Source organism: Plectropomus leopardus, chromosome 17 (genome assembly GCF_008729295.1).
Source record: "Plectropomus leopardus isolate mb chromosome 17, YSFRI_Pleo_2.0, whole genome shotgun sequence".
Taxonomy (NCBI): domain Eukaryota; kingdom Metazoa; phylum Chordata; class Actinopteri; order Perciformes; family Serranidae; genus Plectropomus; species Plectropomus leopardus.
In genome coordinates, this window is record NC_056479.1 from 31,492,253 (window position 1) to 31,512,751 (window position 20,499).

A 20,499-nucleotide genomic window follows, 5' to 3' on the forward strand; every position below is an offset into this window, starting at 1 on the left:
ACACACACACACACACACACACACACACACACACACACACACACACACACACACACACACACACACACACAGACAAATGGACCATCCTGGAACACACTGACTTACACCGCAAAAGGTCCAGACGACACTCAGTCTCACAGTCCATCTTTGACTAAATGAACCTTTTTTCTTTGTGAGGAGACTGTGATGAGTGTTGCTGTGTGTGTGATGGGCGGCTCACTCACTCTGACATACACACTCCACATAGATGACATGTACATTGACACTGTACAGACTGTAAAAATAAGTATATAGAGAAACAAGAGCAGAAAAAGCACCATAAGTAACAGTGGAAATTGTTATGGAAGTTCATGTAACAGGGTGGGGGGTTATTTCTTCCTTTTTTTTCTCCAAGTCTTGTTAAAAGTGTAACTTTTCCTCAAATTGATCGAGGTCTAAAAGTGGCAACTTAAACCCATCATCCCTACAGTCTGTGGACTACACGGGTTTCTACCTATAATCCATTCAAGTACTACTACATGAGTTTAAGCCCTGATACCTACAGCTGGAGGTCACATTCATACTCCAAAAAGAAGTTATTTGTCTGGAGAGTAAGTTCTGGGTAAACCAGAGATCTGCAGGAAAGATTATAGGATGCCTAAGTCAGCCATCAGTCTACAGCAGCTGGATCACCAACTGCTGAAACATGCTGCAACACTGTGTGCAGAGAGAGAGGCGGCTTCCTCCCTGTTGGACAGTAGGACCACCTGAGACTTCCCAACATTTTCTTAGAATGGAACTAGCTGCTAAATGCAAGAAAAAAATGCATCATGCCAGTGTCCTGTCCTCATATACCCCTTATCCACCAACATGGAACTGGTTCTGTTCTGGTTCCAGCAGCTAATTTTGAACTGTTCAGAGCATTTCCACCAAAAATACATTTGTGCAGAACCTGAAAAGTTAAAAAACAGCAGTTTTTTTTCTTCGCTGAAGTGCAAGCCATAAAGACATCAGTGCATGTGTCATATTCAGCAGGTTGGAACAACAGGATGGAGAGGACAATAATAAGAGATTTTCAGTGAGAAAAAAAAAGAGCATGCAGTGGTATCATTCAGTATGCTCGTTCAGTGAAATTATTTTTAGTCCGACTAAATCTGGACTTTTAAAATACATGTAAACATGTTAGTGCTACTGAAATTGTACCAAGTAGAGTTTCTTGGAGTCAGAGTAACACACACACACAGATAATTTGGGAGTTGATTCAGTTGGAGGTTGATTTACTCTGTCATGTATACACCTCAACTGGCCCTGAACTGCACATACTCCATAATCACTGTGCCGGGTTTTGACCTAGAGGTCAAACAGCATACATTTATAGAAGAAAGACGACAAAAACAAAAGAAGAAGAAGGGAAGAGAACAAAACTAGACAAAGCTATCAACAACTTGTTTGATATGTGATGTAATAGGTCAACAGGAAGTAGGTCCAATAGAAACTAGCTGAAAGGGAGCATCTCTGCACCTGATGTGGAGGAGTCGCACATACTTTATCAATAAATGGATGCTCCCCCAGTGCTTGTATACTGGGACAAGGACAGTGGTCCAACTAAATGGCCCCATCGAGCTATAACTGTAGCTCCACTTCACTGTGCATAGAAACGTACTGACTGATAGTTGGCCCATATTTGTTTTGGGATAAAACCAAATACCTGCAAAAACATGCAGGTAAACAGTGTGATCTGCCATCTTACTGCTACTGTTTACTTTGAGGAGTGCAGTATGCAACAGCCTCCATTGATCACACATCCTTGATTACAATTGTTCTGATCAAAACTGGTGGAAACTGACTCACCAGATAGCATGAAGGTTCAAAGAATCCTGAACGAAATGGATTCAGGAACCAGAGCTGATTTGGTGGAAAAGGAGTATCATTGGGGTTGCCAGGTTTAAACAGTGTCCAAGCTCTACACAGAAAGCAGGTGACCTCCTGCTAACTAACAAGATGCAATGTGTAAACTGCACTAGCAAGTAAGTAAACTATCTGAGGACAGGAAGCTAACATTGAACAGGCCATCCTATGCCATCTGCAACTGTCAACATGATAGATTTTGTAGCAGTTTTTATCATTTGAAAGTGGCAAATTGGCTTGATTTCTTTTAAAAACATGGGAATAAAGCAATGAGTAATTTAAGAAGAAATTACCCCCAGAATAGTGAGAAATTAGTAAAAAGTAGAAAGAAAATTACTTATGAAACTAGAAGAAATAAAGGAAAGTAAATTAACAAAAACCAATAAGAAAAAAGCTTTAAAAAGTGCTTAAAATAATATTAGGGTTAATAATAATAACAGAATTATGAACACAGTTTTCTTGACATTTTCCAGATAATTTGCTAAATCTACTAATTTCTTGCCTTTTTTCACCATGTTCTGGAAACAAGTCAAACCAATATGCTCAGGGCCCAAAGGTTTAAATATTTGAACACGTAAACGGTGGCTGAACACAGCACAAGAAAACTGATGTCGATCCCGGTTTTTATAGGGTTAAATCTAAGAGAAAATTGAAAAAGGGCACAAAGTTGAGTTAAAGTCATCTACCTGCCCTGGATGGAAAATCTGAATGAGATAAAACCCAGTACATGACACCCCTTCATGTTTTTACTCTGTAAGGTTCATGTTGTTTGGACACTGTCCCTTTTTAAATAAACATACATACATGCTTACAAGAAAACCACACCAGAACAAACTTGTCCCTCATTTGACACTTGACCTCTCAATGAGGTATGGATCAGGCCAACAGTTTTCACTTGATTTCCTGTAAAATCACAGTACATGAAAGCCTGGCCGGGCTGAACTGTCACGGCAGTGTGTATGAGTGTGTAAGTGGTGTGTGTTTGTGAGAGTGTCTTTGTTTTCTGTGAGAGATGGTTGTAGATAGACCCCACAAATCAACTGATTAGCATGCAGACATAGGGTCTTCACTCTCTATGACTTGAATTTACTAAAATATGAGAATATACGAGGAAAACAAACTGAATTTACAGAACATAAGTGTTACAGTATTTAGCTTTAAAAAATCCACTAAGAAAAAGATTAAGCTCTTTTAATCTGTTTTTCTGATTGTTTTTTCTACTTGGTTCCTACTAATGATGATTTGGTAGTCGGTGTCGATGCTGTTCGTCTAATGTAAAAAAAAGACAATGAAGAGGAGGTGTGAGATAGCTGCTGTGAAACTGCTCTTCACCTTGACGTCAATCCTCCAGGTTTTTCAGTTGTTCCTTAATGTCCACTGTCACTCACACTCTGTCCGAGGGACGACTCTGGAAGTGTAATGGCCGTTGGTTTAATAAACGATTCAAATGTCAAACTAACAGGATACTTGTTTATTTTGTGTTCTCTGATACAAGAGAACATATTAAATGTTGCATTAAATAAATGTCACATAAATGGAGCCGATGAAATATGTCACACAGCTAATGACAAAGTAAAATCATGTATGTCCTACCATAACTGTAATTTTAACAGAAAGATGCATTTCTAGAAGAACTTGTAAAACCAGATTGATACACTTCTCTGCTCTCCATCTGACTGCTCAAAACAGTGCGTACACACACACTGCAGCTTATGGACAGTGGAGAGGTGACTGATGCTGCAGGTGTGAGTCAAGAAAGATCTGAAAACACAATAAAAGCTTGACTTTGGAATCTGCAGCTCAAACTGAACACAGTCATTCTTCTGTCAAAGAGAAAAATACAAACTTTACATTAAGTGCTACCTTTTCACAGCCACCTTTCACTCCCACAGGGAGTTCACATGTTGCTGATGTAGTCCGCCATTGTGTTGGTGGAATTCCATCCATTAACCAGCAGAACACAGAATGGCTGGAGCATCTTCAATGCAGTGTTCCAGGTGTCGGGATCTCGGTCTCCGAGATTTCTTCTCAGGTCAAGGGTCAAGCGGTCTGCTGGATGATGTGTCCTCAGTCTCTCAGCGAACTCCAGCAGTTCAGCAGGGTGAATGAAGTTGGAACTGTTCAGGATGAAACACAGCACATGAAACGCATGATAAAATGAAAAAACAAAAAACACTGCCGCAGCTGAGCAGCACTGCTCAGCTGCGGGAGATCTACAGAAACAGTTTCGACAGTTTTTTGTCAAACAATGTGCATGGTTTTCAGCAAAAATAGACGATGAACATGGACTGTTGATAGTATATAATATTGACTCTATACCACCTTTCACTATAGTATCAATGCTTTCATCTGTAAATGACATGAAATACAAATATATCTGTTTTACTAACCCTTTCCTGTTTCTGTTCCCATCAGTTGTTTGCCCCAGGGTCTTTATTGTGAAACATTTGCAGGACTGTGTTGTTGACAATGCAGTTCTGTGAGGTTGCCGTCATGCCCTGTTCACAAATGCAGGATTGCCCTGGCTGAACAAAATTATTTGAAAAGTGCCTGGTTATTGTAGGAATGTGGTTTTGGGTGGGGTTGAGGAACTAATATGTCCCATTTGTCCTTTTATATGTGGATGGCGGGGCAGGTGCAGTATTGCACATCATGGTGCCAGTTTTGAAACAGGACTTCTGACCTGACACACAGTGGTCTTGCTGATATCTTAACCCTCATCGACATGTGAAGGATTTTAACATGGTGGTCAGGAAAGGAGTCCATGTGCCGGCTCTTTACTTTAACCTAGCTGACCTGGAAATGACATGCTGATGTTGAAAACTAAAATAGTATCTGATCCAGTGGAACCTGAGCTAATAAGTGAGCCTTGTAATCCTGACCACCAGAGAAGTGCTGAGGCCTGAGGCTGCATCCTGCTGCTGTCTGCAGCTCTTACCTGATGTCCAGATGTTTCAATGAGCTCGGTGAGGATCCTGAGAAAAGCTCTGCCAGCACAAACACGTTCCTGGCTGTTGACACACACAGTAATATTAATAATCAGCTGAAACATTTGCTTTTGAAACCAGTCATGATTAGTCAAAAATCTACTTCCTGCTTCGCTACAGTGCAGACGCTCCTCTTGCTTGCTCTCTGCTTAGCTTTTATTTTTCCTATTTTTTTCCTTTTTGTCACAAACTCCAATGCATTCAAGGAGGTTCCCTAGAACAATTAAATCATTTGGAGGATAATCTTTGACAGGCCTTAGGCAGCACAAGATCATCTGCTATCACTGTGTGGAGCCACTAGGACACCCTGGACCTCTACTGTTCCAGAAGTGTTCCTCATTATCTGTCATTTAGCAATCTGAGGCCCGGATAGAGAATAAACATGAATCACTCCAGTCTCAAGGCAAAGGATAGATAAGAGGGTGACAGTAAGATCCTCCAATCCTAAAAACTGATTCCAATTCCCTGTCAGCAGAGTATCTCAGGCCCTGCTCCAACAAACTTGAAACTAGCTGTACTTAATATCAGACCCTTGAGTAATAAATTACTTTTAAATCAATGATATTATAACCTCTTATAAGCTTGATTTTATGTTTTTAACTGAGATTTGGTTGGACAACAAAAATGGAAATGCTGCTCATATTGGATCCACCCCAGCAAATTTTAATTTTGAGTTTGAAGCATGACAGAACAAAAAAGGAGGTGGTGTCTGTGCCCTTTTCAGGGACAGATTTCTTTGTAAGAAGCTGTCATTTGGTGAGTTTGTATCTTTTGAATATATGTCATTTAAAATGGAAGTAAAATTCTCCCCATGTATATTATATACAGTGATACAGGCCACGAAAATGCTCTCCAAATTTTCTTGATGATTTTACTGAGATGCTTTCAATTATTTGCACAGAATTTGACTGTGTATTCATCACAAGGGATTTTAATATACACATGGATTATGTCTGTGAGAAAAATGCCACACAACTTTCTGCAAAACTAGAAACATTTGATCTTTGTCAACATGTGAGAGAGCCGACCCACAATAGAGGACACACTCTAGATCTAGTCATCACTAAAGGTGTTAATATTTCAGATGTCACTGTGCTGGATGTTGCTCTGTCAGACCATTTCTGTATATTTTTTGATCCGTCAGTAACTCTTAAAACTGTTCACGGATCAACAAATGTTGAAAAAAGATACTTCAGTGAGAATACCAGAACACTTTTCATGGAATTCATCAAATTTAAAACTGACACAATATCAAACCATGTTGATGATCTCTTGAACTCCTGCACTTCTGAAATTGCAAATGTAATTGACGCCATTGCTTCTGTTAAGGTGAAATTTATAAGTAAAAGACAAAAGGCATCGTGGAAAAACACTCCTTCTGTAACGGTCCAAAAAAGGCAGTGCCTGAAAGCAGAACGAAAATGGCATAAGTCAAAGCTTCACGTTCATTTTGAAATCTATAAAGAAAACGTACGCACTTATAATTTGACCTTGAGAAGTCCAACGCAGTCATTTTTCTCTGAGATCATCAACAGAAACAATAACAATTCACGTGTGTTATTTGCTACCATGGACAGATTTACTAACCCTCCTGTTTCAATATCTCCAGAACTAGTTTGCTCGAGCAAATGTAATGAATTTGCAGACTTTTTTAATAGCAAGGTTCAAGGCATCAGACTTGCAATTAACTATTCAATGCCAAGGAATAATGTGCCATCACTGCAGGCTTCCCAAGGTAACTTACTAAGTATGGAACAATTTAAAGCATTTGGTGACAAATCACTGGAAGAAATTATCTCCAGTCTCAGTTCCTCCACCTGCTGCCTTGATGTTTTACCCACTAACTTCTTCAAAACTGTTCTGAGCAGTCTGGTAAAACAACTCACTCTTATAGTTAATCTGTCTCTCCAATCTGGCACTTTTCCAAATGCTTTGAAAACTGCAGTCATCAAGCCTCTCCTAAAGAAGAGCAGCCTGGATGCCACTGTACTGAACAACTATCAGCCGATTTCAAACTTACCGTTTTTCAATAAAGTTATTGAAAAAGTTGTCCACCAGCAACTTAGCAGCTTTTTAAAACTAAACAATTGCTATGATAACTTTCAGTCAGATTTGCGGACCCATCACAGCACTGAGACTGCACTCATAAAAGAAATAAATTACATCCACCTTAACACCGGCAAAGTCTCTATTTTAGTGCTCCTGGATCTAAGTGCTGCCTTTGACACAGTGGACCACACAATTTTATTAGAAAGACTAGAAAACTGGGTCGGACTCTCTGGCACTGTCCTTAAATGGTTCAAGTCATATCTTCATGACAGGAAGTACTTTGTCTCAATAGGAAACTGTAAGTCAGAGAGGATGACTATGATATGTGGGGTCCCACAGGGGTCCATTTTGGGACCCCTCTTGTTTAATCTCTATATGCTTCCATTAGGCAAGATTATGCAAAATAACAAAGTAGTTTACCACAATTATGCAGATGACACACAGATATACATATCACTTTCTCCAGGTGATTATGAACCTGTAGAACATCTGTGTCACTGTACTGAGCAAATCAATGATTGGATGCAAAAAACTTTCTCCAACTCAGAGACTCAGACAAATATTGTCTTTGGGCCACGGAAAGAAAGGCAGAGTGTCCGCTCTCACCTTGAATCCCTCTCTCTCATAACTCACAGTCAAGCAAAAAACTTAGGGTTATCCTGGACTCTGATTTAAATTTCCACAGTCACATAACATCAAATCAGTAACTTCATTTGCTTACTATTTTTTAAAAACATTTCCAGAGTCATAGGAATAATGTCACAGCAAGATCTTGAAAGTCTCACCCATGGCTTTATTTCTAGTAGGTTAGATTACTGCAACGGTCTGTTTGTAGGCCTTTCAAAACAAGCTGTTCGGCAACTTCAGCTTATTAAGAATGCTGCGAGAGTCCTGATAAAAGCTAGGAAATATGACGACATTGCTTCAGTCCTAAAATCCTTACACTGGCTACCTGCCACTGAGAGAATTGACTTTAAAATCTCACTGCTTGTCTACAAATCAATCTGTGGCCCAGCACCAAAATATATCTCTGACATGCTTGTGTCATATGAACCTTCAAGGACCCTCAGAACATCAGGGGCCAGCCTACTGAGCGTCCAAAGAGTCAGAACTACACATGGTGAAGCAGCATTTTGTTATTATGCAGCACAAACCTGGAATAACCTCCTGGATGAGGTTTGTCAGGCCCAGACTCTGATCACTTTTAAGGCAAAGCTAAAAACACTCCTTTTTCAGACTGCCTACTCCACCTGCTGACTACCAATTCATTTTTTAAATTTGATTTTAAATCATTTTAAATTATCTTTTTATCTTTGCACCTCTTGTCTACACTATTTTTTTTAGTAATATAGTATTAATAGTGGTAATTTAGTAATTGTTCAACTTGTTTATCTTATCTCTTTCTCTTTTATTGTAAATCTGTATCTTTTATTATGTTTTTTTTTTACTCTGTAAAGCACTGTGAATTGCCCTGTGTATGAAATGTGCTATACAAATAAAGCTGCCTTGCCTTGCCTTGCCTTGCCTTGCCTTGCCTTGCCTGCCTAGAGATACAACAATAACACAAACACAAGTAGGGCTGTACAAAAAAGGTTTACATTTTCATTCATAATGTTAACATTTAAATAAGAAATCATCATTTCAAAGCTAGACAGCTTTTTTTAATGTCTTTTCATTCAGTTTAAACCTGGTATCTTTGCTCAGTTGCAGACAAAGATGAGGCTATACATACTTGTACACAGTGTATAAATGTGAAAGATGTGCTTACCTAGGCGATTCTGAGCCAGGCTGAGTAACTGGAGAGAAGGCACCATCTTCAGAGCAGCCACCAGCTTCTGCAAACTCTCCTCTTTGCTGCTCAACCTCTCCAGAAGGCGGCAGTCTTTAAGCCACAGCTCTTAAGTTGAGAGAGTAAAAAGGGTCAAGACTTCCACTCTGTATTTGGCTCAGTCAGTACAAAAGACACAACTTGGTGAAGTCACTTTCAGACCTCCCAACTTGAAAAAAAAAAAAAAAACTCACCTATGCACTTACTCAAGACTGTATATCCTTAATTATACCCATTTCCCAACAAAATTAGCATGTTCATCATGCAGGTTTTTCAAACATTGGTAAACCCACTAAAAGTAGGTTATAGACTGCTTTCCCATTGCCCAGAGAGAAGAGCTGTGTACATGGCACTGCAGCAGGCAAGTATGTATGTGTGTGTGTGTGTGTGTGTGTGAGTTGCTTTGGTGTGTCCATTCAACGTCACATGCAAGCAGGAAAACAGTTAAAGAGTACAGAGCAGCATGGTTGGAGGTCTGTAAGCACTTTATATTAGGGCTGCAACAACGCATCGATAAAATAAATTATAATGGATTATTAAATGTTTTGGCAACGAATAAAATTATCAATTCGATTATTACGTCACTGGCTGTGTTGCGGGACTGTTAACATCACATTCAGACCGGAGAAGCCGGTGTTTTGAAGATGTGGAAGCAGAGAGAACGTTTCACTCGGAAACTTCATAAGTTTGGGAGCGCTTCATGTTATTCAAAACAAGGAAGTGTTTTAGCTGCAAAATATGCAGAAGTGACATGTCATGTCACGGGAGCACGACGGTTATGACGCAGCATCTAAAATGAAAGCGGGCCCTTTCGCATAGTGCGAGTCAGCTGTGTGTGACTTCAGCCTCCCTGAACTGCAGCGTGTTTCATGCTTGTGGTGTTCACACTTGCAGGATTGTTGCAATGTCGCTGCTGCGTCATGGCCTGCAGATATTAGTGCTGTATTTCCACATTTATAAGCACACACCCACTCATTTATGAAGTCGTGCAAGCACCTGCACAGCCGACAACAAGGTCCTGTAAAAGTTTCAAAATAAAATGCCTTTTATCAGCAACTGATGGGATTCTGTCCACGGAGACGCTGTCAGAGGGCTTTTGTTTTGAAAGGGAAGCAGGGAAATTGGAGTAAAACAGCCGTCTTTGTATTTCCTCATTTCTGTGACAGAGAGAGACTTTTAAACTGCAGTAAAAAGTGGTATAGAGTCAATATAATCATCAAAACACATATTCACTCTCTATTCCTGCTGACAAACGCACGCGTCACGTGAAAATAATCGGCAAGCCACCGTTTCTCTAGATGTGCTGCAGCTGACACGCAGCAGAGATGCTCCTGACAAGCTCTGCTCAGGTGGCCAGTGTGCACGCTCTAACTTGATAACATGGGCTCCAAAAATAAAAAAACAAAATACTCGACGCTGCTCACATGCTCCTAACGCACTCCTGACACGCAGTGTGACAAAAAACGATGTATGTTCAGTTTTAAAGTAAGGAAACATAACGGTATGTTGTAAAAGCTGTCAACATTTAGTTTTTGAATTGTTTCATATTTGATGTTGTAGTTATTTATTATTTACAATTCAATGTTATTTTGACAACTCAGGGATGTTCAAGCAACTGCCTGTTTATGCACTGCACTTTTTGCACTGTTGTCAATAAAAATCTGCTTTTTCAGCAAAGTGATGGGAGAAAAAAATGCTTATTATTATTTCTATTTTTTTTTTTTTATCTGATTCATCAATTAATCTAAAAAAAAAAAAAAAAGACCGATTAATTGATTTTCAAAATAATCGGTAGTTGCAGCCCTAGTGGATACTTCCCTTCAGTCTGTCCTTCAAACTCAGTGCAGACTAATTTGGGTTGTTTTTTAGCGCTGCTAAGGAGGAGAAAGTCGGTAATTAATGGCGGTGCGTCATTGCATCTCGCCAGTTAAGAGGCTGAAATCGGCACGTTTACCTGGATGTTGTGTTTTCATCAATGCCAATCTGAGCCTGAGGCTATAAAAACCCATGACAACTGCAGATTCATTTATCCTGGGTGTGAATGCCGATTGTGTTGGGGGGGCAGGTGGAGTAGCACCACAGGAGATCAGGGAGGCAGTTAAGCATGGTTCAAGGGAGATATGACAGTAGGAGGAGATGAAGACATTCAAATAATGGCAGAACAGAATGAAATAATAATATCATGATATTTGATGATATATACTGAAATAAGAGAAAATAATTCTCCATTTAAAGGTACAATATAACAACCTGTCGCCTCCTTTGTTGTGTAAAACTTGAGTCCGCGCTATGGTGCCATCATGAAGGACGCATGGATGTGTGGAGCAGTTTAAAACGTTTGAAACGGATGGATCTTTTTTTGTATGTAAAGGGAGCATTAATAAGCCTGAAGATGTTTATCTTGAAGACCTTTTGGAGGTGTGCAGGATGCAGAAAACTCAGTCAGAGCTTGTCATCTGCAACATTTATAATGTTCCTGCAGCTTAAGGCAAGGTAGATTTAAGGATTTGTAAGATTTGTAAGAAAACATCTTGCATTTCTGGCCAGCTTCCTTGGTAATTTTGTGTTTTTTCACTTTGGCATGTGAAATTTTACTGCTTGAATTCTCATCATGGCGAGTTTAAGAAGAGGAATTTATGAAATTATTTTACAAAAAAATAGATGTTACCAAATATTTTTAGAATTCACTATAAAACTTCAGAAAAAAAACTATTCATAAAATCCTACTTCCCATATCTGAGCATTTTTAAGACTTTTGAAAGATTATTTTCAGTCAATCTTATACCAATTAAGGCCTTATATTTTTATTCATTAACTCAACGCCTTTTAAAACTTTTTAAGGCTCCACTTAAACCCTGTTCTATGAACTAAAAAGGTGCCTCAATATTTCAGGACAGATGTGCAAAGCCGTGGACTTGCACAAACACAGTCATGTAACAATCTGAGGCCTGTGTATGCAGTCACCGTCCATATCTGTGCACTACAAAACAAGATGCTAACATTGCATGCAGTGTGAGTAGTGCTTCTTCCTCCCTGTTGGATTCAAGTTAACATTTTGGTAAAGACTATTACCAGGTGTTCACAGTCATGAGTCATTCTCCTCCAACTACCTACCTTCCAACTTGCAGTCTCTCAGCAGCTCGAGGATGTTAGGAAGACAATCAGACAGGTTCATGTCCTCCAAGTTGAGACTCCTCAAAAAGCGATTTGACTCTAAAGTATATTGGATTTATTAGAGTTGGACAGATAAATCAGCCAGGATGATATAAGGGCGGGGCAGACAGATAGAAGCTTGTTGTTGATATATCTGTATCTACAGATAAGAAAAAAATGTTTGAACTGTGGTGATGCCCTGACAGTGATGTGACACTTACCTGAGAGAGTGCTGAGGAGTTGGCTTTGAGAGGAGCCAATTGGTAATCTTATCCCGACTGCGTGAAATGAGGTGAGATATGGCGAGCGTCTCAGCACAGATGTCACGTAGCACAGATCTCTTTGGACCTCAGTTACTTTGAGTGCCAGCTTCTCCAGGGGCAGCTCTGCCCGGAGAAAGGAAACATTTATACATCAGACTGCTATAGTATTACTTGACTCAGTATTTAGAAGTCACTATCATTCTGCTGTATGGATTCATTTTAAACAAAATTCTTGAAAAGGGACATTTTAGGTTTACATTATATTATATTCATTTAGCTGATGTTTTTGTCCAAAGTGTCTTGAAATAAGTGCATTCAACCATGTGGATACAACCCAAATAATGCATGTTTAATACAACTCTGGTCTCAATCCTGTCCACCTTATTCCTAGCCCACATTATACCTTTGGTGAATTATAGATGCCACTTCTGCAGCTGAACCAAAACAGGCTTTTAAATATGGCAATGGTTTGCTAATCCTCTTTCCTCAGAACATTTGGAACACACCAAATGTTACATCTAAGAAAGAATAACATGGTCATACTTCTGCACTCTGTGACAACCATGTCAAAGCATTGACTGTTTTCCTTTTTAACCAACAAGTTAGAAATTAGCTTGCCTTGCTAAAACATTGTTAAATTTAACAGAGCCCGAGATGGCTTACGGTGAACATCTGCTCCTTATGAAAGATGATTTAAGATTTCTTTTGACCCATTAACACACATATAACATAATTATGTATTGATTTTAGCTCCATGGAAAGTGAATGAACAACATGTTAATGCTCCGCTCCTCTGCCTTAACAATGCAGTTTACACATTTTAGAACAGCTGATTTATTAAGTCCGAATTCTAAAGAGTGAAACCTGACACAAAATTTAGCAGCAGACCTCAATAATATCAGTAATAAAATGTAGGCATTTATTTAATATGGAATGTTGCTGAGTTTATTTTAAAACAGGTGTTGTTCTAATGTCCTTTTGGACAGAAGTGTTGAGTTCAGTTTCATTAATAATGAATACTGACCTCACTCCTTGTCTTGCTCTTTGTTTGCTAAGGTAAAGGCTGCACGGCTAAGGTAAAAAAAAAAGACAGGAAAATGTCTTTTGGCTGCTAAAAGAACGATATTACAAAATTGGAAGATGCATAAACCAAATGTTGCTCAATAGAAACATGGCATCTTGAGGCTTTTCAACCGTCTTGGAATGGAACAAGTAGTTGGTACTATCAGAAAAATGACATACAGCTCTGGGATTAACTGGGATGAAGTTTGGGAATGTGTTTCAGCCCTACGAATCTGCATGTAATTTTGACTATTACTGAGCAGCTCTGTACAAGTCTCGAGACCTTGGCCCCCTCCACACAGGTTTACTGACATTATGACTATTTGAAATGAAAGATTAAGTTTTGAGGTACTGTACTTTTTGTTTGGAGGGCATGTTGTTGAAGTCATTCTGTTTCAACCTCTCTGTGACACTGAGGTTCCTCTTCCCCTAACCACTAGCACTGGACTGGTTCAGCACTTGTCTTGTGTTTTAACAGGTATAGTATATTTACAATCCTGCTCACTTTAAGTGTCAGGGCCCATACACATGCCACGTTTTTTTGCTCCTCAAATACATAGCTTTCAATGTAGATGCGCAGCTGGTGCATTCATAAGCTACAGCTATGCTGTAACAACGTGTAAGTGTTCCAGGGCACCAGTTTTCAAGGTGTGACATCTGCCCTCTAAAATGAACAGAGTTTAACTATTGGAAAGCAGCAGTGCGTGCCACATGTCATGTGACCAGGAACAACCAATCATAGCCAGCAGATATCTCTCTCTTCTTTTGTGAATATCAGTCTGTGGCAAATATGAAGATGTTGATTACCTAATGCAGGGCTACACAGGGCTTTACATCTGTCTCACTGACATTATTCTCGGCCCAATACACACTTTAGAAACACTGCCTGGAAGAAGTTCAGCTCTACACCCAAAGTTGCTGGTAAGAGGACTGTTATACAGTGCTGGTAATGGCCACTTAGCAACCTCAGACGCAACCTACCTCCGCAGTCATGAAAGCTTGACAAAATCAGAACCCAGAGCCTGACCTCAGGCAGTTAAAGATGCAGCATGTGTACGAACCCTTAGATCACTTTGGCAGAAGTTTCACAGTACCTGACACGTCAGACTCCGCAGGCCTGGGATGATGTATGAAGTAGGTTGGCCCCCACATAAATGTCTCGATCTCCACATACAGGGAAGTCAAGTTGGGGCTTGAATCCAGCAGGATCTCTACGAGGTTGTTGTAAGGCAGGATGCCAATGCTCAGGTCAGTGAGAGAGCTACGGGAGCTCTCAGTCAGCTGCTGCAGAGCTCTGGCCAGGCCCAACACATCTGAGTCCCTGAAGGTCGCTACACGCAAAACTCACACATAAATAGTCAGTCCAAATGTGTTGTCCAGTGATTAAACTATTCTCTGAATGTGAAATAATCCTCTATCTCAGTTTTGTTAAGTGAATGAATGGATTCAATACAACAATACTGTCTACAGTTTTTTGTGGTTGCCGTTTTGTTTGCCTTATGCACTTGCAAATGCCCAAAGCGGACACCTTTACATTCCTGCTAATGCGTTCATGCTATTCATCTGCAGGAAGCTATGTGCTAAGTGTCCCCAGAGGCAGTGAGGAAGAAGTCTGCAAGCCAGTAAACATGGATGGAAACAATGCTGGATTCAAAACACTTAAAAAATAAGCTTTGCAAGAGTTTTGTGTAAAAGTAAAAGGTATTTAACAGCTTTTTTTTAGACCTTTAAAGGACCACTGCATAAGATTTAGGGGGACATATTGGCAGAGATGGAATATGATATATTAAGTATGTTTACTTTAGTGCATAACCAGCTAAAAATAAGAATCAGTGTTCTCGTTACCTTAGAATAAGCTGTTAATATTCACAAAGGAAGCAGTTCCTAGTTTATTGAGATTGACATATTGCACCGCCATGTTTCGTGTCTGTTTTCGTGTCCGCCCCCTGAACTTCTGGATTTTAAGTTAAAGGAGAAAAAAGGTGACTTCAGATTAGCATGTGTTGAACTAGCCGTCAGAAATACATGGATTTTTAAGCTGAAACTGCTTTATTCGGATTTTTATCCGTTAAAATCTCTGGGTCTCTTTGTTTTAGAAAGGAGGAGACCTCTTTAGAATTCAGCTCACAGTAAAAAATCTCTTGAATGTCTGTATCAGAAAAATTGAGCACACATTAACTTATGAGAGAAAAGGGGTGAGCAGCAGCAGCCTGTCCCCAAGATGCCAAACTGCATCAGAGATTCACTGATTTATCACATGAAACTGCTTTTTTCAGTGTTTTTAGCTGTTTCAATCGCCTGGTCTCTTTGTTCTGGAGAGGAAGAGACCTCGGTGGATAATTCGGCTCCCAATAAAAAACCCTGAATAATCAAAACTGAAGGAATTTCAGCCATGAGAAGTTTAAAATAATTGTAATCTGCAATTCACGGCTAGATGCCACCAAATCCCGCTAAATTTTACACACCTCACCTTTAAGGATACACACAGGGCACCTCCAATTGTTGCCAGTGCTACATGAATGTCATAGACTTCAATTTGAAAATCTTGCTGAAAGAGTGGAAGCACCAATACATGGCACTAACGCCATAACAACCCTTAGCACCCCCACCCCTGTACTTATAACACATTAATTAGCAAACTTACAGAAGCTGTGAAGACTTAGAGAGCGAAGGCAGAAGAATGTGGGCAGGGCAGCGATCAGCACACGGAGGATGTTGGAGCCACACTGTCTGATCTCCAAACATTCAATCTGTCCCCATGGGCAAGCCACTGCTGAGGACTCGTCACATGGACTGAGGATTTGGCAGAGAACCTGCGGGTCCACAGTGAAGTTTGCTTTTTCAGATTCCTCCTCCTGTAGAGACACTGAGTCCAGCTTTGTGCGTTTGCAGGGAGTGACTTGATCCTTGTGATCTTGTGAAGCCCTTGTCCCAAGACCTGGACTGCAGCTGACTCCGTCTGAACTGGCTGAAGCAGCTTGTGAAATACAGCTTCTCTTTTTGCTGTGCATTCTGTCCTTCAGCTCGGGGCTGACATACTGAGATCCCCTACCATGTAGGAGCCAGGCCAGGACTGCAGGACTCTCTGTGTTTAAAACAATCTTTTTAGCCACCCCGTGGTCCAGAAGGCGGTGGAGTACATACAGTGTAGTCTGAGTCTTCCTTTTTGACAGATTAATGTCGTGTGATACACCAATACTCCAGATATGTCTTTCTAAGACGTTCAGCAGAGGCTGCTGCTCACCAGTTAACCTTTTACCTGGCATATCTAGTGAAAAATGTCTGATACATTTAGCTGCAGCCAGCAGGAAGGATAGGGTGTTTAAATGTTTGATGTTTCTGGTGACATAGGAATTTCTGTTGCCACTGAATATAAAAGTAAAAAGCAATCTCATAACTTCGTGTTTGGCCTCTTCTTCTGTGCGGAAGTCTAGAGCCTGAAAAGTAACACAGAAAACACATCACATCTGGGTTCTAGATGTTACCATGTGAGATTGTTCATTGTTAACCCTTGAAAACCTGGATCGACGTCACTTTTCTTGTGCTGCGACACCTTCACAAGTATTAAAACTTTCAAAATCTAGGCAAATGGTTTGCTTTCTTTTGAAAACATAAGAAAAAAAAGCAATGTTATTTTTGGAAAATAATTTTTAAAGAACCCAAGGGAAAATGTCCAAACTACAAACTATATTTATAACTGTCATGATGATATATTTAAAATTATTTTGCATAACTAACATAACTTCTGTGCATCATTATTTTAAGCACATTTTTGGGGGTCATTTCCTTGTTGTTGCTGTTTTTTTGTTTGCTTGTTTGGTTGTTTTTCCTTTTACTTTGTTTCATTTTATTTTCTAAATTTCAGGTAGTTGTCCTGTACTTAAAAAAAATGCTAGTTTTTGTTTATTTTTTTTCTTAAGTTGCTCATTTGCCTTTATTTTTGATTGAGATCAAGTCAATTTTCTCAGGTCTCAAAGGGTTAAAGAAGACATTGCACATACTTGGTGGGGTCCTTTCAGGTCCTGTAGTATTGCAGTCCACCCAGAGTAAGTTGATATCCCTGAGATGAGGTAAACAAAAAGGACAAATAAAAACAAAAATAAAAACGCGTGTACTATTTCTATGAACAGAGAAAAACTAAAAAACACCATCTTTGCACTTCAACTCCAGTTCTTACCTCTCTGGTTTAGGGGAGGCTGGAGCTCATCAAGCTGACAGACAGTCAGGTAAGGAAGAAGTTCCTCGATGAGAGGTGTTGGAAGGTCTAAGTTAGGACAAATTAGTTAAGTTTGGGACGAAACAAAGAAAAAACCACAAATGCTATACTGTATGTAAGAAATTTCTTTCAAAGAACGAGTACTAAAACCCAGAAATTAGTTAACATTTCAGCACCTCCTTGTCTCAAAGTCAGTGGTTTATTTATGAATCAAGGTCTGTGGTATAGAAGTTAAGACTTTATCATAACGTTACTAACAACTGGCTAAAAAAAACTATGTTTACGTAGCTGTAGTCTGTAGTGTAGTTCATTTATGACCTAATTTTAGCTTTTCACCTCTGGCAATTAAATTTTGGCTTCAAGAATCGCGAAATTTGTGTTCCTTTGTAAAGATGATCTTGCTGAACAAAACGTGTAAGTGTCATAAACATGTGTTCACCACAGAGCTTATTTTCAGCAATGATCCAAAATCCAGTGGAAAAATTCTATAGGTTTTTGTGACATGGGAACCAGGGCTACATCAGCTTCCAGGTTGGCCTTCAAAAATTGTCATCCCCGGGGCACTCTATTGGCAATACTGCCTAGCTCCAGACCTTTGAATCGGCCCAGTCAACTGAGTGAGTTGGCTGATTCTGAAGATGGAAATGGAGTGTAACCAGCTGATAATTCTGTCTGACATCAGGCAATCGGCAACAGTGTTTCCCACAGAGTTAGAATCTATGTGTGGCAGTAGGCAGGCTTAGGCAGCATCTATCTTTTCATACCTTCATGGAATTTCAGTCTGCTCAATACACAACACACTCATGACATGTCAACAAAGTGATGTTAACCTACACCTATTTTCCTTATTACAGAGCTACACAACCATACACCTTCTGAATTCAAGTTTCTCTCTTTTACCGAAACCAAGACAACAGCGTTTTTTTTTAATGGCCAAACTGACCGTGTGAGCTGCGCTGCCAGTGTGGTGAGTCTTGCCCATTTGCGTTTCATAAAACGCAAACCTTTCAGCAAAAGTAGACAGTGAAAATGGTCTTTGATAGTTGGATTGACTCTATACCACCTTTTACTACAGTCTCAATGTCTGTCACATGCATGAGAAAATACAAATTTATCTGTTTTACTCAACCTTTCCTGTTTCTGTCTCAAAATAAAAGCCCTCTGACAATGTTTCTCTCGACAGCATACCTTCAGTTATTGACACAAGGCATTATAATGTAAAACATTTGCAGGATCATGTTGTTGACAAAGCAGCTCTGCAGCAGTGCTGCAACAACAAATACTGCCAATGTGAACCACACACTTCCCAGGCAGGCAGTGTGGCCTCAGCGAACCTCCAGGGCACTTTATGCGCACTGCATGCAAACATCCTCAGTATAGCCCAGGCTGAAGTTAATAGAAAGATGAGAGTCCGTATTTTTGATGGTATATCACACAATCAGGATTTCTAAATATCCTTGTATGATGTAATACCATGATACCTCCTATACCTAGCAGTAGTTGACTTGTGTGCGTGTCCCTTTTTTATCATCATTCTGTACCACCTCTCTAAATTTGAATGCGTTTGTGGGTCATGTACACAGCATATGTAAAACTCTTCATGAGTTATTTTTATCCCTCAGCAGCAATTTGAGTTTTAGTCAGGTATTTAGAGGAGCAGCTGCTACAGAGTAAGTGAACGTAAATTTTTGGACCCAGCACAATGAACTGTTAAGTTGTACCTTCACAGTGAGTGAAGTTCTGTTGCTCTGTCTCTGCCCCAAGTACACACTGCACCATGAATAAAAAGTCTATTTGTGATGGCAAATGTTGTGATTATGGTGGCCCGCCACAAATAAATGAATGTGTGGGAAACCCTGAGCAATAACTGATGTCACAAACCAGTCATGATCTGTTGATGTTCAAATGGGACCTGTAAGGTAAACCAGACACAACAAAGGAATAACTGCTGGGGAAACTTGTTCTAAAATCTAGCTCACAGTCAGTGCTGGGAAGGTTACTTTAGAAATATAATAGGTTACAGATCCCTAGTAATAATAACAATGGAATGAGTTACATAACTATTTTAATTACTTCACAAAAGTAATGTAATGTTTCATGTTACATCTGATTACTTATTAACAAACATATTTACAAATGTTTTATACAGGGCAATAAAGCTGAAAAGAGCTAAAACCATAAGTGCATAAACGGTGCGCTTCAATTTCAGCTACCAGGGGAGAGTGCAGTATTCCAAAATGCATGACTTTCCCTGGGAAATCACCTTTTCTTTTGTGGCCATAAATCAGTAGAATACTCTTTCAACAGAGCTAATAAGGTGTACAAACTTTCAAACCTTTTCATGTTTGACAAAGCAATTGATACGTTCTCAGCAAACCTGTACAAGTTTGTGAGTTAGTGCACGGAGGGTGAGGTTCAAGATTTGCGATTGTGCAGCTTTTTTTTTTTAAATGTAACTTTGCACATATTTGTGAATGTTGGGGGGTGAGAGGGGGCCAAACTGGTTTTAGAATGTAAGAATGACTGTGCCCTGATAATTTTATAACTGCAATTTTGCACAACTTTGAGATTTTTCATAATTAGGTGGGGTTGGATATGAGAATTATAATGTTTGTAAAACCCTGGTACGATGCATCTATCATCATGAAGTGCTTCGAGCGACTAGTCATGTCACACATCAAATCCACCCTCCCCCCCACCCTGGACCCCTTCCAGTTCGCATACAGAGCCAAACGATCCACGGAGGATGCAATTTGCTCTGCCCTCCACCCAGCTCTCACTCACCTGGACAAGAAAGACTCATATGTGCAAATGCTGTTCATAGACTTCAGCTCAGCTTTCAACACCATAATACCACAACAACTCATCTGCAAACTAGACACACTAGGCCTCAGCACCTCCCTCTGCAACTGGCTGTTGGACTTCCTCAGCCAGAGGCCACAAGCTGTGCGTGTTGGCAACAACACCTCTAGCAGCATCACCCTGAGCACAGGGGCCCCACAAGGCTGCGTGCTCAGTCCTCTGCTCTTCACCCTGCTGACACACGACTGCACA

The 20,499-nt window shown here is 39.9% G+C and overlaps 2 protein-coding genes and 1 pseudogene across 2 annotated transcripts in view; 2 read left to right on the forward strand and 1 right to left on the reverse strand.

Moving 5' to 3' along the window:
• The window catches only part of LOC121956836 (glutamine synthetase-like), a 4,244-nt gene extending 3,494 nt beyond the window's left edge, over positions 1–750 (forward strand). Inside the window, exon 7 of the mRNA XM_042505232.1 lies at positions 707–750. Coding sequence (XP_042361166.1) covers positions 707–750 — 44 coding nt within the window. The remainder of the gene's footprint in view (positions 1–706) is intronic.
• A 2,623-nt stretch (positions 751–3,373) lies between these two features.
• LOC121956837 lies at positions 3,374–17,546 on the reverse strand. Its single transcript, XM_042505233.1, has 9 exons — positions 17,407–17,546; positions 17,231–17,289; positions 15,874–16,666; positions 14,324–14,572; positions 12,126–12,290; positions 11,866–11,964; positions 8,692–8,820; positions 4,826–4,898; positions 3,374–4,004 (listed from the first exon to the last, which is right to left on the reverse strand). Exons 3-9 carry the CDS (start codon positions 16,622–16,624, stop codon positions 3,785–3,787), a joined length of 1,686 nt encoding a protein of 561 aa, XP_042361167.1. The 5' UTR covers positions 16,625–16,666; positions 17,231–17,289; positions 17,407–17,546; the 3' UTR covers positions 3,374–3,784.
• Positions 17,547–20,088: 2,542 nt separating this feature from the next.
• Positions 20,089–20,499, forward strand: part of LOC121956838 — a 17,497-nt pseudogene continuing 17,086 nt past the window's right edge.